The 15,538-nt window shown below is 43.0% G+C and overlaps 1 protein-coding gene across 3 annotated transcripts in view; it reads left to right on the top strand.

The window, feature by feature from the left end:
- Positions 1-15,026, top strand: part of tmem131l (transmembrane 131 like) — a 95,214-nt gene extending 80,188 nt beyond the window's left edge. For all 3 annotated transcript variants that reach the window (XM_014195585.3, XM_014195584.3, XM_014195583.3), the window contains exons 26-34: positions 129-244; positions 701-870; positions 2,272-2,478; positions 4,881-4,959; positions 5,357-5,472; positions 5,786-5,918; positions 10,933-11,009; positions 11,155-11,294; positions 14,472-15,026. In XM_014195585.3, coding sequence (XP_014051060.3) covers positions 129-244; positions 701-870; positions 2,272-2,478; positions 4,881-4,959; positions 5,357-5,472; positions 5,786-5,918; positions 10,933-11,009; positions 11,155-11,294; positions 14,472-14,789 — 1,356 coding nt within the window. In that variant the 3' untranslated portion in view covers positions 14,790-15,026. The remainder of the gene's footprint in view (positions 1-128; positions 245-700; positions 871-2,271; positions 2,479-4,880; positions 4,960-5,356; positions 5,473-5,785; positions 5,919-10,932; positions 11,010-11,154; positions 11,295-14,471) is intronic.
- The last annotated feature ends 512 nt before the right edge of the window (positions 15,027-15,538 follow it).

Below are 15,538 nucleotides of genomic sequence, written 5' to 3'. Positions count from 1 at the left end.
TTGCTCTGATGCTTGTAGCCTGGTTACTCCTATAGCTCTATAGAGATGTTTTTTTGTGTGCAATCTAAGTACTTCAGTACAGGGTGGAAATGTGAATTGAATATTTATCTCGTTCTCTCTCCCTCCAGACCAGAGAGGATGGTAAAATCCAGAGGAAGAAGGCAGAGAAGACAGAGGCTGGTGTCCCAGCCGGGAACAGCAAGGCAAAGAAGAGTCGCAAGAAGAACACAGAGGGGGTTTCTGGGTACGTGGCATCTTCAAATCGATAGAGATGATAGACAAGGGTGCTCACTTACAAATTAGTCTTGACAAATGGTTTGGTGCAGAATTCCAATTGTAAAATCTATAGAGAATGAAATTGACATCACTCAAAGGACAATCTTCAATAAGTCATTGCTTGTCTTACACTTGGGATGAACCTATTCATCCCACACAGATGTGATGCACCTTATTCACATCGTGGCCATTTGTTCATTGACCAAAAGTAAAACATTTACGTTAATATTTTCTAACTGGGCAGGATGTGAATTTGATTATTTTGATTTGGGGTTGATTTAAATTGAAGAAACAACCGTTAATTAGCTACCCCCAGCAGTCGTTTATAGTAGAACGTTCAGGTCTGTAACCCTGTTGATTGTTGAATTGCTGCGGGAAATGTAAAGACATTGAAAAGTGACATTGGTCTTCGCTGTTCCCAAAGGCTACCTGAACACAGCGTGGTTGTGACATCAGTGCAGGAGAGGGAACCGGAGTGGAGAACGGGAGAACAACAGAATATGAACGGAACCCGCACTCGGAACCGCTGCTCCACAGGAAAACCAGACGCACCGAAGCCCAGCCCCAACCCCGACAGCCCCCTCAAACAGAACGGTGGGTACATATACATACACACACCAGGGTTTCCGTTAGGAAAATGTTGTCGGGGACATTTGACCAGCAACCTTTTAGTTGACCGGACTTTTGAGAAATTATCGGACCCATATGCATTGGATGTGTAACCTGATTAGGTCGTCCACCCATGGTGCTCAGAATGACAGAAATCACATTTAGAAAATGGTAATTAATGTTAACAGAACATGCAAGTCGAGGATGCAACGATGTGCGGTCCTTCTTACTGAATTCTGATGTGCACTTTGAAGATGTTTAGAATAACTGTCCACATTTACATTTCCTCAGCGAGGACAAGTAACCAACAGCAAAATCACTGGCCTGTCAATCTACTATCCCCCATAGTAGAAAGGTTTACCTATTCTATTGGTCACCTTGTCTAGAAAGAAATACCCTATACCAAACAGACTCTGGGACAGTTGTGGGATGATAGATCCCTAGTTCATACAACCAGTAGGCCTAGTAGGCTGCATAACAATGTGTGATGCAACAGATCACAACGTTTAGCTGAAAATGTTGATCACCTATTATTTCTTCACATAAGCGCAGCAATGCACACAGGGCTGCAGGCTGCACAGGGCTGCAGGCTGCACAGGGCTGCAGGCTGCACAGGGCTGCAGGCTGCACAGGGCTGCAGGCTGCACAGGGCAGCAGGCTACACAGGGCAGCAGGCTACACAGGGCAGCAGGCTACACGCGGATGTTCGTTCCATAATGCAATTCGCAGGAAAACACTTGTCACCACACATGCGAGCAGTTTCATATTTTATAGGCCAAAAGCGAGCTATTACCAGATAACGGAAACCCTGACAAACACACAGACACACACTGAAAAAGCTGGGACATCTATGGTCACACACCTCAACCACTTGATAACCTGTGTGGCTGTCAGTTTGTGGCTAACTTGACTGAAGTTCAACCCTACCCCTCACCTAAACCAATCATGTTAAAAGCCCTCTGCTGTGTCTGTGATGCTCTGGACATCTCAGAGCGGATTTACACCTGACTGACCACAAGTACCTGCCATTGTGGCTTTTCTTTTTCAACACATTGCCGTGGTAGACTCTACAGTACATATCCAGTTTTGTCACATTTTCAGAAACACTGGAATTCCCAATTAAATGTGATGGCTAAAGACGTAATTGAATGAGTGAAAGTTAAGATTGACATTTTATATTGAATATTGGACAGTCCTCAGCGTCTCTTTCTTGACACTTTATTTAAACAGTTGGAAACAGAAGGGAATATAGGCAAGTGGGAGAACCGTAGGAAGGGTGGATATGGGCAATTGAAGGGATTGAGCAGTGTATTTGACTGGAGTGTTACAGCTAGGCCACGGGCTTTACACAGTCCTCAACATCTCTCTCCCTCCTTCCTGTTGTAGGTGTGTGTCTGGTGCGGCCACGGCGGAAGTGCGCGGAGCGGCGCGTGGCGTGCGAGTCGGGCTCAGACTCGGGCAGCTCGTCGGGCAGTGTGCGGGCCAGCCGCGGCAGCTGGGGCAGCTGGAGCTCTGCCAGCAGCATTGAGGGAGACAAGGACCCCAGCGCCCCACACCACCGCACACACCACTGCACTACTTCAGCCAGGAAAAGTATGGACCCACTACTGCTGTATACCCACTCACACACATACACAACACACACAATGCACGTACACAAGCACACTTGTCTATACACTGAGTGTACAAAACATTAGGAACACCTTTTCTTTCCATGACAGACTGACCAGGTGAATCCAGGTGAAAGCTATGATCCCTTATTGATGTCACTTGTTAAATCCACTTCAATCAGTGTAGATGAAGGGGAGGAGACAGGTTAAAGAAGGATTTTCAAGCTTTGAGACAATTGAGACATTGAGTATGCGTGCCATTCAGAGGGTCAATGGGCAACACAAAATATTTAAGTGCCTTTGAATGGCGTATGGCAGTAGGTGTTCAGGCGCACCGGTTTGTGTGTGAAGAACTGCAACGCTGATGTTTTGTACACTCAGTGTATATACACTCGCCTCTCTCGCTACTGCAGCGACCACTGCACTGCTCTTATCATGGAACATGCCCATAGAGCACGGCTCTCCAACCCTGTTCCAGGAGAGCTACCGTCCTGTAGGTTTTCACTTTATCCCTAATCTAGCACCACGGTTAGTTAATAACAATGGGCCAGCGCTCCTAACCACTAGGCTAGCTGCCGCCCCACCGGGGTTGGAGCGTGAACCTACAGGAAGGTAGCTCTACAGGAACAGGGTCACAGATTGACTTTAGGGAATGTGATTTTTGTCCCTGGTCCCTACATATTGCTCCTTTACTATTCCCAATAGTTCTCTCCTTCTCCTCTGTTGCTCTCTTTCGTCAGCATAGCCATGTGTCTCCATTCCATCCCACACAGGTGCTTCTCATCAAAATGTCCTCCTTTCATCCCAGAATAGTAGGTCCGGACCTAGGCTCTGGAGCTGGGGGGGTTGGAAGTGGGACTGGGGACTCTACAGAGCACCGTGGTGCTGGGTTAGGTTAGGTCAGATGTTTACCTGTCCTTTGGCTCTGAGGGACTTTGTCTGTCTTGGCTAGGGCTGAGATTCCCAAATTCCTCATCTCTGAATCCACCTCAGTGTTCACCTCATCAGACATGGTAATGTTGCACCCGTCTTTCACCTCACCTGTTCTCTGTCTCTTTCTCTCTCCCTCTTTCTTTCTCACTCCCTCTCTCTGTCTACCGCGCTCTCTCTCTGTCTACCGCGCTCTCTCTCTGTCTACCGCTCTCTCTCTCTGTCTACCGCTCTCTCTCTCTGTCTACCGCTCTCTCTCTCTCTGTCTACCGCTCTCTCTCTCTGTGTCTACCGCTCTCTCTCTCTGTGTCTACCGCTCTCTCTCTCTGTGTCTACCGCTCTCTCTCTCTGTGTCTACCGCTCTCTCTCTCTGTGTCTACCGCTGCTCTCTCTGTGTCTCAGCCATCTATTTCCTGTGTGAGGGGTGCAAAATCCACTTGTCATTTAAATCTCTTACTCTGGTGACACTTTCTCACACTTGCTAGTGCCATTTGTGTTTTCTCATTGACATGAGGACCGCATTAACGTTTATATTGACCTGTCAAACACACTCTGGTAATAGCTGAAATGGGCTCAATGGAATACATTGTTTTTCCGTTGCCTCTATAAGAACGCTAACACTACGTCTGGGATTTAGCTCACTGTCTCGACAGTTGCATCACAAGAAAGATGTCTTATTTTGGTAGGTTTAGACTTATGTGCATTTGAAAAAAAAGTTAGGATTTTCTCTGTTTCCAAATTAGAGGCGCTGAAATGAAAGGTACTTCTGAAAATGTATAGTGATAAAATGTTTGTTCTCGCAAACAATGTAAGTATGTATAGATGGGCGTAATCTAGAGCAAAGCATTTGATTTTAAAAATGCATGGTTGTCCTTCTCACGACACACTTGTTGAATTATGCAAGACAACATGACAACAGTAATGAGTAACTAATGAGGCTATCTAGACAGCGCAGGTGAGTGCAGGTTGGCCTAGAGACAGAGCATGTTTTTACCGGTTGTAGTCCTGTTCCACCCCTTCATATAAAATGTATTAATGAATGCAAATACACCCAGGCAAATGACGCACATAATATTGTTTATTTTATCACAAAGTATTAAAAAAAAACCTGGGGGGAAAAAGGTGTTTTACAATAAATGTAATACCTGAATTCCCACCAAAATGCCTGAGCTCCATTCGTTATTTGTCCGTGCAAGTACAATGTTTTATGTGCTATAATTCAGTCAATCTGATTTTGATTTATACCATTCGGAAAAGTATTGCAGTATTTTCACTGTTGCATTTATCTGAATTGTTATTGAAACCTTTTAACAATTTCGATGAACGTTACTACTCCCACGCTCTCTCTCCCCCTCTGGCGCTGATATGGTAGAGAAAAGGATGAATGAACTGACATGTTTTCATTAGAACGCAGGGTCAGAGTTGTGGTTTGTAGCTGTGTGTCTGTGTCCACAGGGGACTCCATGCAGTACGGCGTCTACCCAGCCGAGAGGGACTGCTACCAGACCATGAACTCCACCTACAAGGCCCAGAGGTACACGCACGCACACGTTAACTTATGTAATCAAACACAGACGGATAAATACACATGTAAACACACACACACACACAGCAACAACATAGACTGGAAGACATACTCTTATGGTCATTTAGCAGACTCTTTTATTTTAAGCTACTTACAGTTCAACCCACAACTGTAGTGTGGCAAGCACGGCCATACTCTAACCAACTCTACCGCTCTTAGTGTTTCAAGAGGTGTACTATCATTCTAAAAGTCCTTAATGACAAAAACACTTTGATCCGATCAACCCTAATGGAGAAGTCAAAGTTCCAATAATAATGATGATTATTTATGTACATTTTTTTTTTAAGTGTTTTTCATTACACACACACACAATCTCAAAGTGCTCTATCTGTCCCCTGGAGTGCAGCATGAATAACCTGTACAGGAAGGAGCCTTGCCAAAGCCCAACAGAGCCTGCCCCGGTGCCCCCCAGCTTTGCCCCCAGCTTCGCTTCTGTAGCAGCCCGCGTGGACAGAACCATGGGTGAGTGAAGTGCTCAGTCAATAAATGTTGACATACCTGTACATCACAATCCGTGTGTAAAATGTATTGTCTATTATAAATAGAACGTTGATCACATAAAATCAAAGGTGTTGTATTGTTTGTCATTGCTTGAATGCGTTTTGCAAATGAGTGCGATTGCTGTAAATGTTTGGTGTCGTAAATCGGGGATGGCCAATGCTCTTTCTGGACAGCCAAGTACGCAGGCTTTTTCTCCAACCCTACTATAAAGCCTGCGTTACAGCTTACCCTGTTAGAAACGCTCTATCTTAATTGTTTCCCACTTCTCTCTCAGATGTGGCGGGCCACTATTTGCCTGAGGAGACGTGGTCGGCACCCTCTGTGCCCCTCACCAATGAGTTCAGGTACAACACCTCAGAGGCCGTGCCCTACGTACCTCAAGCCTCAGCCCCCGGCCCCTTCAACGGGTACGTCACTAAGCCAAGGCGAAATATACTAGTTGTGTCTTTTTGTACAGTCATGTTGTAGCTTAGGAAGCCATTTTGATTGTCTGTCAGGCCATGTCGATCATCCAGCTATTTTATACAGTAATCATGTGCCTATGAACAAGAGTTTATAGCACTGAGGCGGTGTGCCCTAGCCCTAGGGAGTGCTCACCCTGTACTATTAGCTCAAACAAGTAGAACGTTGTCATGTCTATCTACTTCTCATATCCTTCCCAATAAAAACAATAAAGCATGCCAGAAGTGCTTAAAAATTGCCCACATTAACATATGTAGCCTAAGAAACAAGGTTCATGAAATCAATAACTTGCTTGTAACAGACGACATTCATATTCTATATATCTCTAAAACTCACTTAGATAATACCTTTGATACAGTGGTAGCAATATATGGTTATAACATCTACAGAAAATACAGAAATGCCAATGGGGGTGATGTTACGGTCTGTATTCAGAACCACATTCCTGTAAAGCTTAGAGAGGAACTCATGTTAAATACTGTTAAAGTAAAATGGCTACAGGTTCATCTGCCTCACCTAAAGCCCATTCTTGTAGGAAGTTGCTATAGACCACAAAGTGCTAACAATCAGTATCTGGATAATATGTATGAAATGCTTGATAATGCATGTGGTATCAACAGAGAGGTGTATTTTCTGGGTGACCTTAATATCGACTGGCTTTCATCAAGCTGCCCACTCAAGAAAAAGCTTCAAACTGTAACCTGGTTCAGGTTATCAATCAACCTTGACAAACAGCACAGGAATGAAATCATCAACATGTATTGATCACGTCTTTTCTAATGCTGCAGAAATCTGCTTTAAAACAGTATCAAAATCTATTGGATGTGTAGTGATCACAATATAGTAGTCGTATCTGGGAAAACCAAAGTTCCAAAGGCTGGCCTAATATAGTGTATAAGAAGTCATACAATATGTTTTGTAGTGATTCCTATGTTGTTTAAAACTTGTTTGGTTGTGAGTGATGTGGGAAAAGGAATGGCAAATAAGTCTGGCTGCACAACCGATTGGCAAACGTACTGCAAATTGAGAAATCATGTGGCTAAATTGAATGAAAAGAAGAATAAACTATACTATGAAACAAAGATAAATGAATGATAGTAATACGTTTTACAGCACCTTAATTGTAATTTAGGGCAAAAAGACACTCAGCTCCATCATTCATTGAATCAGATGGGTCGTTCATCACAACACCCACTGATATTGCCAACTACTTTATTGATTTGTTTTCATCAGCAAGATTAGCAAACTTAAGCATGACATGCCAGCAACAAACGCTGACACTACACATCCAAGTATATCTGACCAAAATATGAAAGCCAAGCGTTGTAATTTTTTTTATTTCCGAAAAGTGAGTCTGGAAGAGGTGAAGAAATGGTTGTCTATTAACAATGACAAGCCACCTGGGTCTGACAACTTGGATGGAAAATTACTGAGCATAATAGCGTACGATATTGCCACTCCTATTTGCCATATCTTCAATGTAAGCCTAGAAGAAAGTGTGCTTTCAGGCCTGTAGGGAAGCAAAAGTAATTCTGCTACCGAAGTAAAGTCCCCTTTACTGGCTCAAATAGCTGACCAATCAGCCTGTTACCAACCCTTAGTAAACTTTTGGGGAAAATTGTGTTTGATCAGATACAATGCTATTTTACAGTAAACAAATTGACAAGACTATCAGCACGCTTATAGGGAAGGACATTCAACAAGCACAGCACTTACCCAAATGACTGATGATTGGCTGAGAGAAATTAATAGCAAAACGATTGTGGGAGCTGTTTTGAGACTTCGATGCGGCTTTTGGCATTATTGATCATAGTCTGCTGCTAGAAAAACACATTTGTTATGGCTTTACACCCCCTGCTATATTGTTGATAGAGTTAGCTGTTTAACAGAATAGAGGGTGTTATTTAATGGAAGCCTCTCCAACATAATCCAGGTAGAATCAGGAATTCCCCATAGCAGCAGTCTAGGCCCTTTCACTTTTTTCAATCTTTACTAATGGCATGCCACTGGCTTTAAGTAAAGCCAGTGTCTCTATTTATGCGGATGACTCAACACTACACGTCAGCTACTACAGCGATTGAAATGACTGCAACACTTCACAAAAAGCTGTAGTCAGTTTCAAAATGGGTGGCAAGAAATAAGTTAGTACTAAATATACTGCTCAAAAAAATAAAGGGAACACTTAAACAACACATCCTAGATCTGAATGAAAGAAATAATCTTATTAAATACTTTTTTCTTTACATAGTTGAATGTGCTGACAACAAAATCACACAAAAATAATCAATGGAAATCCAATTTATCAACCCATGGAGGTCTGGATTTGGAGTCACACTCAAAATTAAAGTGGAAAACCACACTACAGGCTGATCCAACTTTGATGTAATGTCCTTAAAACAAGTCAAAATGAGGCTCAGTAGTGTGTGTGGCCTCCACGTGCCTGTATGACCTCCCTACAACGCCTGGGCATGCTCCTGATGAGGTGGCGGATGGTCTCCTGAGGGATCTCCTCCCAGACCTGGACTAAAGCATCCGCCAACTCCTGGACAGTCTGTGGTGCAACGTGGCGTTGGTGGATGGAGCGAGACATGATGTCCCAGATGTGCTCAATTGGATTCAGGTCTGGGGAACGGGCGGGCCAGTCCATAGCATCAATGCCTTCCTCTTGCAGGAACTGCTGACACACTCCAGCCACATGAGGTCTAGCATTGTCTTGCATTAGGAGGAACCCAGGGCCAACTGCACCAGCATATGGTCTCACAAGGGGTCTGAGGATCTCATCTCGCTACCTAATGGCAGTCAGGCTACCTCTGGCGAGCACATGGAGTGCTGTGCGGCCCCCCAAAGAAATGCCACCCCACACCATGACTGACCCACCGCCAAACCGGTCATGCTGGAGGATGTTGCAGGCAGCAGAACGTTCTCCACGGCATCTCCAGACTCTGTCACGTCTGTCACGTGCTCAGTGTGAACCTGCTTTCATCTGTGAAGGGCACAGGGCGCCAGTGGCGAATTTGCCAATCTTGGTGTTCTCTGGCAAATGCCAAACGTCCTGCACGGTGTTGGGCTGTAAGCACAACCCCCACCTGTGGGCCCTCATACCACCCTCATGGAGTCTGTTTCTGACCGTTTGAGCAGACACATGCACATTTGTGGCCTGCTGGAGGTCATTTTGCAGGGCTCTGGCAGTGCTTCTCCTGCTCCTCCTTGCACAAAGGCGGAGGTAGCGGTCCTGCTGCTGGGTTGTTGCCCTCCTACGGCCTCCTCCACGTCTCCTGATGTACTGGCCTGTCTCCTGGTAGTGCCTCCATGCTCTGGACACTACGCTGACAGACACAGCAAACCTTCTTGCCACAGCTCGCATTGATGTGCCATCCTGGATGAGCTGCACTGCCTGAGCCACTTGTGTGGGTTGTAGACTCCGTCTCATGCTACCACTAGAGTGAAAGCACCGCCAGCATTCAAAAGTGACCAAAACATCAGCCAGGAAGCATAGGAACTGATTAGTGGTCTGTGGTCCCCACCTGCAGAACCACTCCTTTATTGGGGGTGTCTTGCTAATTGCCTATATTTTCCACCTGTTGTCTATTCCATTTGCACAACAGCATGTGAAATGTATTGTCAATCAGTGTTGCTTCCTAAGTGGACAGTTTGATTTCACAGAAGTGTGATTGACTTGGAGTTACATTGTGTTGTTTAAGTGTTCCCTTTTATTTTTTTGAGCAGTGTATTTCTAGAACTAAAAGCATTGTATTTGGGACAAATCATTCACTATGCCCTAAACCTCAACTAAATCTTATAATGAATAATGTGGAAATTGAGCAAGTTGAGGTGACTAAACTGCTTGGAGTAACCCTAGATGGTGCGGCAGGTAGCCTAATGGTTAAAGCGTAGGGCCAGGTTTCTAGTTCAAATCCCCAAGCTGACAAGGTAAAAATCTGTCGTTCTGCCCCTGAACAAGGCAGTTAACCCACTGTTCCTAGGCTGTCATTGTAAATAAGAATTTGTTCTTAACTAACTTGCCTAGTTAAATAAAGGTCAAATAAAAATCAATCAATAAATTGTAAACTACCATGGTCAAAACATGTTGATGTAGCTAAGATGGGGAGATGTCTGTCCATAATAAAGCGCTGCTCTGCCGTAACAACACTATCAACAAGGCAGGTCATACAGGCCCTAGTTTTGTCGCACCCGGACTACTGTCCGGTCGTGTGGTCAGGTGCCACAAAGATGGACTTAGGAACATTGGCTCAGAAGATGTCAACGGAATGCTAACATTAATAATATGCACATCACTCTCATGGCCCAAAGTAGAGGAGATATTTACTTCCTCACTACTAGTTTTTGTAAGAAGTATTGGTATGCTGAATGCACCAAGCTGTCTGTTTTAAAATACTAGCACACAGCTCAGACATGCATACCCCACAAAACATGCCACCAGAGGTCTGTTCACAATCCCCAAGTCAAGAACAGACTATGGGAGGCGCACAGGACTACATAGAACCATGTCTACATGGAACTCTATTCCACGTCAAATAACTGATGCAAGAAGTAGAATTATTTATATATATATATACACACACACACACACCTTATGGAACAGCGGTGACTGTGAAGAGACACACATGCACGTACTAACACACACACTCTATACAGAAGTACATATGGATTGTGTATTGTAGATATGTGGTTGTAGAGTAGTGGCCTGAGGGCAGACAATGTGTTGTGAAAAGTGTTATGAAATGTAATATTTTTTATTGTATGCAACTGTCTTAATGTTTCTGGACCCCAGGAATAGTAGCTGTTGCCTTGGTAGCAGCTAATGGGGATCCTTAAATTCAAATGTGTTTATCCCTGTAATGTGGTCATCTGTCAATTTATATCATTTTTTTTTTGTGAAATTATGTCTATTAGCTAATTCAAGATTTTGTGTTTTTGTTCATTTGTGTTCTTGAACAGCTTCCCTTGGAACAGTGCCAACAGCCAATGTAACAGCCCGTACGTGTACTGTGACCAGGGCAACTACATGTCAGCGGGTAGGCGTCAGATCTACTGTGTTATTGTGTGTATAATGTCTTATCCAGGTCTCCCTTGAAAAAGGACTTTTGATCTCAATGGGACAACCTGGTGAAATATCATGGGAAAAACACTTACCAGTGTGTCCTTACCATCGGTCCGCAGGCAACACCAACTTCCACAACAGTTTCCCATGCCAGCCAGAGAGCCAGACGGTAGCCTACAGCCACCAGCCCAGCTGGAGTGAGGAATGTTCCCAGGAGGCTCCCTCGGCCTGGGATACAGCCGGCTGTGTGGGCAGCAAGGTAAACCTCCGGGACCCGCTGCTGGCTCCGTTCAACCTAATCCCCCTAATATCTATCATTACTGTCCCCCTGTCTGCCTCAGTCAATGACCTAGTCCTAACCACTTGGCTTTGTGCCAGGTTTACTAAGATTCTGCACCAAAGACGAAGCTAAGACAAGGAACTGCCTTCATTTACACTTAACATTCTATTTTTTTCTCAAAACCTTTATTTTGACCTGTGGAAAAAGCCATGTGCAAACACTTACTAAATCTGTCTCAGTAAAGCTTACTATTTAATGTTATATATTTATGATATTAATATAAAGTATAAAGGATTGTTTGAAATTATTTGTTAGTGTTATTGTAAGTCATCTGAATCTGTTTTCTGAAACGCCCTTTGACCTCTAACCTCTGTTTTTCCCTTTTACTGTGCTGTCTGTGGTTAACACATTTAACATCACAATCTGTGTGATTTATAAAAAAGCAAATGGAGCTTAGAAAATAGGAACTGCAACCTCTGCGGTTTGATTGGCATTCTAGGGAGTGAAGCAGACACTTCTCTTGCGTGGACAACTTCCACTTTTCACAAACTACCATGGTTCTGGCCTCAGCATGGGTCAATACAATGTAGATCATAGTCTTTCGGTTTTATTTTAGAGAGCATTGTTTATCTGTTATTTAGACCAAAACAATGTCACTGACTGCTTGATGACATTGATGATGCCTTTCTTTTCCTAATTCTTGGTAAAAGTCACGTAAGTGGTATGTATTGTATTGAATTATTTTCTAACAAGAACCAGAAAGTGAATACCAACATACTAGTGGTGACAGGGCTGTAAAATGAAGCTTTTATGCTTGTTTTTTATCAAGATCCTGACCACCTCCATTATCATCAAACATGTCTTGTGTGCAATGTTCCCTCAAAAAAAATTGGACACTGAGCAAATTTCTGGTTTCATGAGTGCAAACTTGAATGTTGTGAAAATTCGGTGCAACTTCCTGGCTCCATTCAACCGCATTCAACCAGGCTGCTGTGGCAATTTGATCGTAATGTAGGCCTAACAAAAACAATGGAGAAAATGCATCCCATAACATTTGAACATGGAAATAGCAGTTCTATCATTCAGCCTACAGTAGCAGCCAATGTGTTGCATTCAATGTAGGTCTACATTCCAAAAGAAAACATGCTGGGCTTGACATTAACCTGTTTATCCACAGGTCCTTCAGACAAGGTGACTGAAAATGTTGTTTGATGCAAGAAAGCACTTCACAAATAAAATGCATCATTACAGAGAATCAGACAAATTATGCTACCCTCTGCCTATTGGCCACTTAGCTTATTCAAGCCTGTCTCAAATACAACACTGCCCCTTTAAGACAAAAAAAAGCTCTTTACCTAACTCGCTTTTAAAAAATGTATAGAAATGTATAGGTTTTGTGCTCTTGTAGGAAGCAATCACTCCCCTATTGCTGACTACAAATGATCTATAACTGGGCTAATAACTCACTAACTAGCAAAGGATATGAACAAAATGTTTACATGCAGCTCTCGCTTTGATCTCAAAACAAGCGCATCTACGTACAGCCGCTCATGCTGTAAACACAGTCCAGTTCATAGTAAATTGCATAGATCCATATATGACAATGGTCTATTTACATATAGGCCTACTGCAGCCCTGATTGTTTATGCCGCACCGGTCTGTGTAGAGTACGGGCGGAGTAGTGCGTATCAATGCAATTGAATCCTACTCCTATGCGTTCTGTCTACAACAAAATCTCTTGCGTAGTTTCGGTATGTTGCATTGAAAGTGGCTAATATTGTGTTCATTCGATCACAATTGCAACAGTAAAGGGAAATGTTGATAGTGTTAAGTGAACTCTAGAACAGTGGTCACCAACCTTTTCTGAGTCGAGATCAATTTGAGTCAAAATGCAAGCTGAGATCTACCGCTCAGATTTTTTTTCTTCTCGACATTAACAACTTAAGCCTATGCAACATTAACCAATTTAAAACAGTACCGTGGCAATGAGGTTTGTGCAGTAAACTATAATATTCGGTCATAAGTTATGACCGAATATTGGCTTTGCTTGAATTGCCCTGCCAATGCGCTGTTGTTGGAGCCATTTTTAAAAATTCAAAATTTGAGGTAGGCTATATGATCACACCGGTAATAGATCCGTTGTTGTATTATTTTTATTTTACCTTTAACTAGGCAAGTCAGTTAAGAACAAATTCTTATTTACAATGACGGCCTAGGAACAGTGGGTTAACTGCCTTGTTCATGGGCAGAACGTGTGAAGCACAGCTGAGTGTGAGCATACATTAAAAAAAAAAATATATATATATATATATGGTATACTTATGTCTGTTGCTGAAGGATGGGGCTGGAAATTACGGTATACTTTTTACTGGGCTGATGGTACCTGCCTCTGATGGTCTTGTTCAGCGGAGGGAGAGAGCAGCAGACTGAGGGTCCGCCTCTCAACCTCATTCCGCACTCCCTTTCCTCCACTAACATGGTCTTCCAGATGATGGCAAAACCCGAGTCGCACCGTATTATTTCTGCCTCATGCACAAATGTGTTACTCCTTTGAACAGAGAAAGTGAAATATTCCTTGATATTAAAAAAGACCCAAGCCGCTAATAGTAACAACGGAAGCCTATTGATGCAATTTCCTACTCATTCATTACTGCTGCAGTGCTTATTGTAGCGCTGAGTGGAAATAGGAAGAACATGTATTTTAAGGCTTATAAAAGTGTTGAATATAAAGTTTAGAACTTAAACATGAACTCACTCATAATAACAACAGCTCTTTGCTGTAATCGTTGAGTCTCTCTCTAGTCATGGTTTTAAGCATTTTGATATCTCACAGTATCAACTTTACTGTAGCTTTCTTTTATGCCTGCTACATTAGTGCAGACGCGGTCATCTGAGCCATCCGATTGGCCAGTAGTAGGCCTATACTGCACTTGATTTGTAGAGTTTGTACCTTCAGACACATGAAGTGGTTAAAAATGGCAACAGTTCTAGAGGGAACATTGTGTGTGTATAGGAAATTCTCATAAACTTGACTTTTAGTTTTGTGCCATCACTGAAGTGTCCAGCAACATTTAATATTATACTTTTTTTGTTAAATAAATGGTGGCATATCTTTTCTAAACCATATTTTGTTTCTCTCGTTCTGTTCCCCCTTAGCCATATTTCCCCGGCACCAGGAGCCTGTCCCCCATGTCCAGTCTGTTCGGTTCCATCTGGACCCCCCAGAGTGAGCCGTACCAAAGCCACTTCCAACCCGAGCGCTCAGCCCCCATGTCCCCGGTGTCCCCCGTCTGCCCCATCACCCCGCCTCACGCCCCCTTCAACCGGGAGCCCGGGGGCATGTGCCGCCCCAAGCAGTACTCCAGCTTCAACCCTTTCGGCCCCCACATGAACCTGGACATTTGGAACTCCTCATCCAACCGCAGCTCAAACTCGCAGCTGTCCAACGACTCGGGCTACTGCGGCGACGTTTAATAAAAACCTGGCATAACCGACGACAACAAACAAAAACGATGCTATAAAAGAAAGGAACAAGAAATGAATGTGCTTTTATCGATAATGGGGGGAAAAATGTGAATATTCCTTTACTTTTATGTTCCTTTTTTTCTTTCAAACGTTCAATGTTGTGAAAGGTTAAGCATTTGTTGTATATTTTTCTAGATGTTTTGCAGTTTTGATCATAGAAAATTAAAACATTTAAAAAGTTTTGTACTTGATGTCTTGTTTGCTTTGTCCCCCACGCTACAACTATTTAGCAGTAACAGAGGGACTGTATAAGCTTGTTATCATTGCCATCCATCAAAATCACTTTCATACAGCAGTTTAAATCGCTTTACAAAAACAATTCTAACCAGAAAATGACACAGAATTCAAATGTACAACAGGTGATGACCTAATAATATACAGGGAAACTAAGTGAAATATAGATCAAAACAAGAAATCAATCGATTCAAATCACTGTGCACAATTGATGTCAATCAATTAAAAGTACATTTATAAAAGTGGCATTTTTAAGATTCTAGGATGGGCATATTCGTTGATCTTTGAACACAAATTGAACTATACAGAACAAAAATATAAACACAACATGCAACAATTTCAACTATTTTACATATAATGAAATCAGTCAATTGAAATAAATTCAGTGGGCACGCCATCACCAACTGGACAGGGGTGCAGCCATGGGTGGGGTTGGGAGTGTATTGGCCCACCCACTTGGGAGC

Source organism: Salmo salar, chromosome 04, assembly GCF_965601325.2.
Source record: "Salmo salar chromosome 04, fSalSal1, whole genome shotgun sequence".
Taxonomy (NCBI): Eukaryota; Metazoa; Chordata; class Actinopteri; order Salmoniformes; family Salmonidae; genus Salmo; species Salmo salar.
The sequence above is the reverse complement of the archived record's forward strand: the minus strand, read 5'-3'. Positions and strand labels throughout refer to the sequence as shown.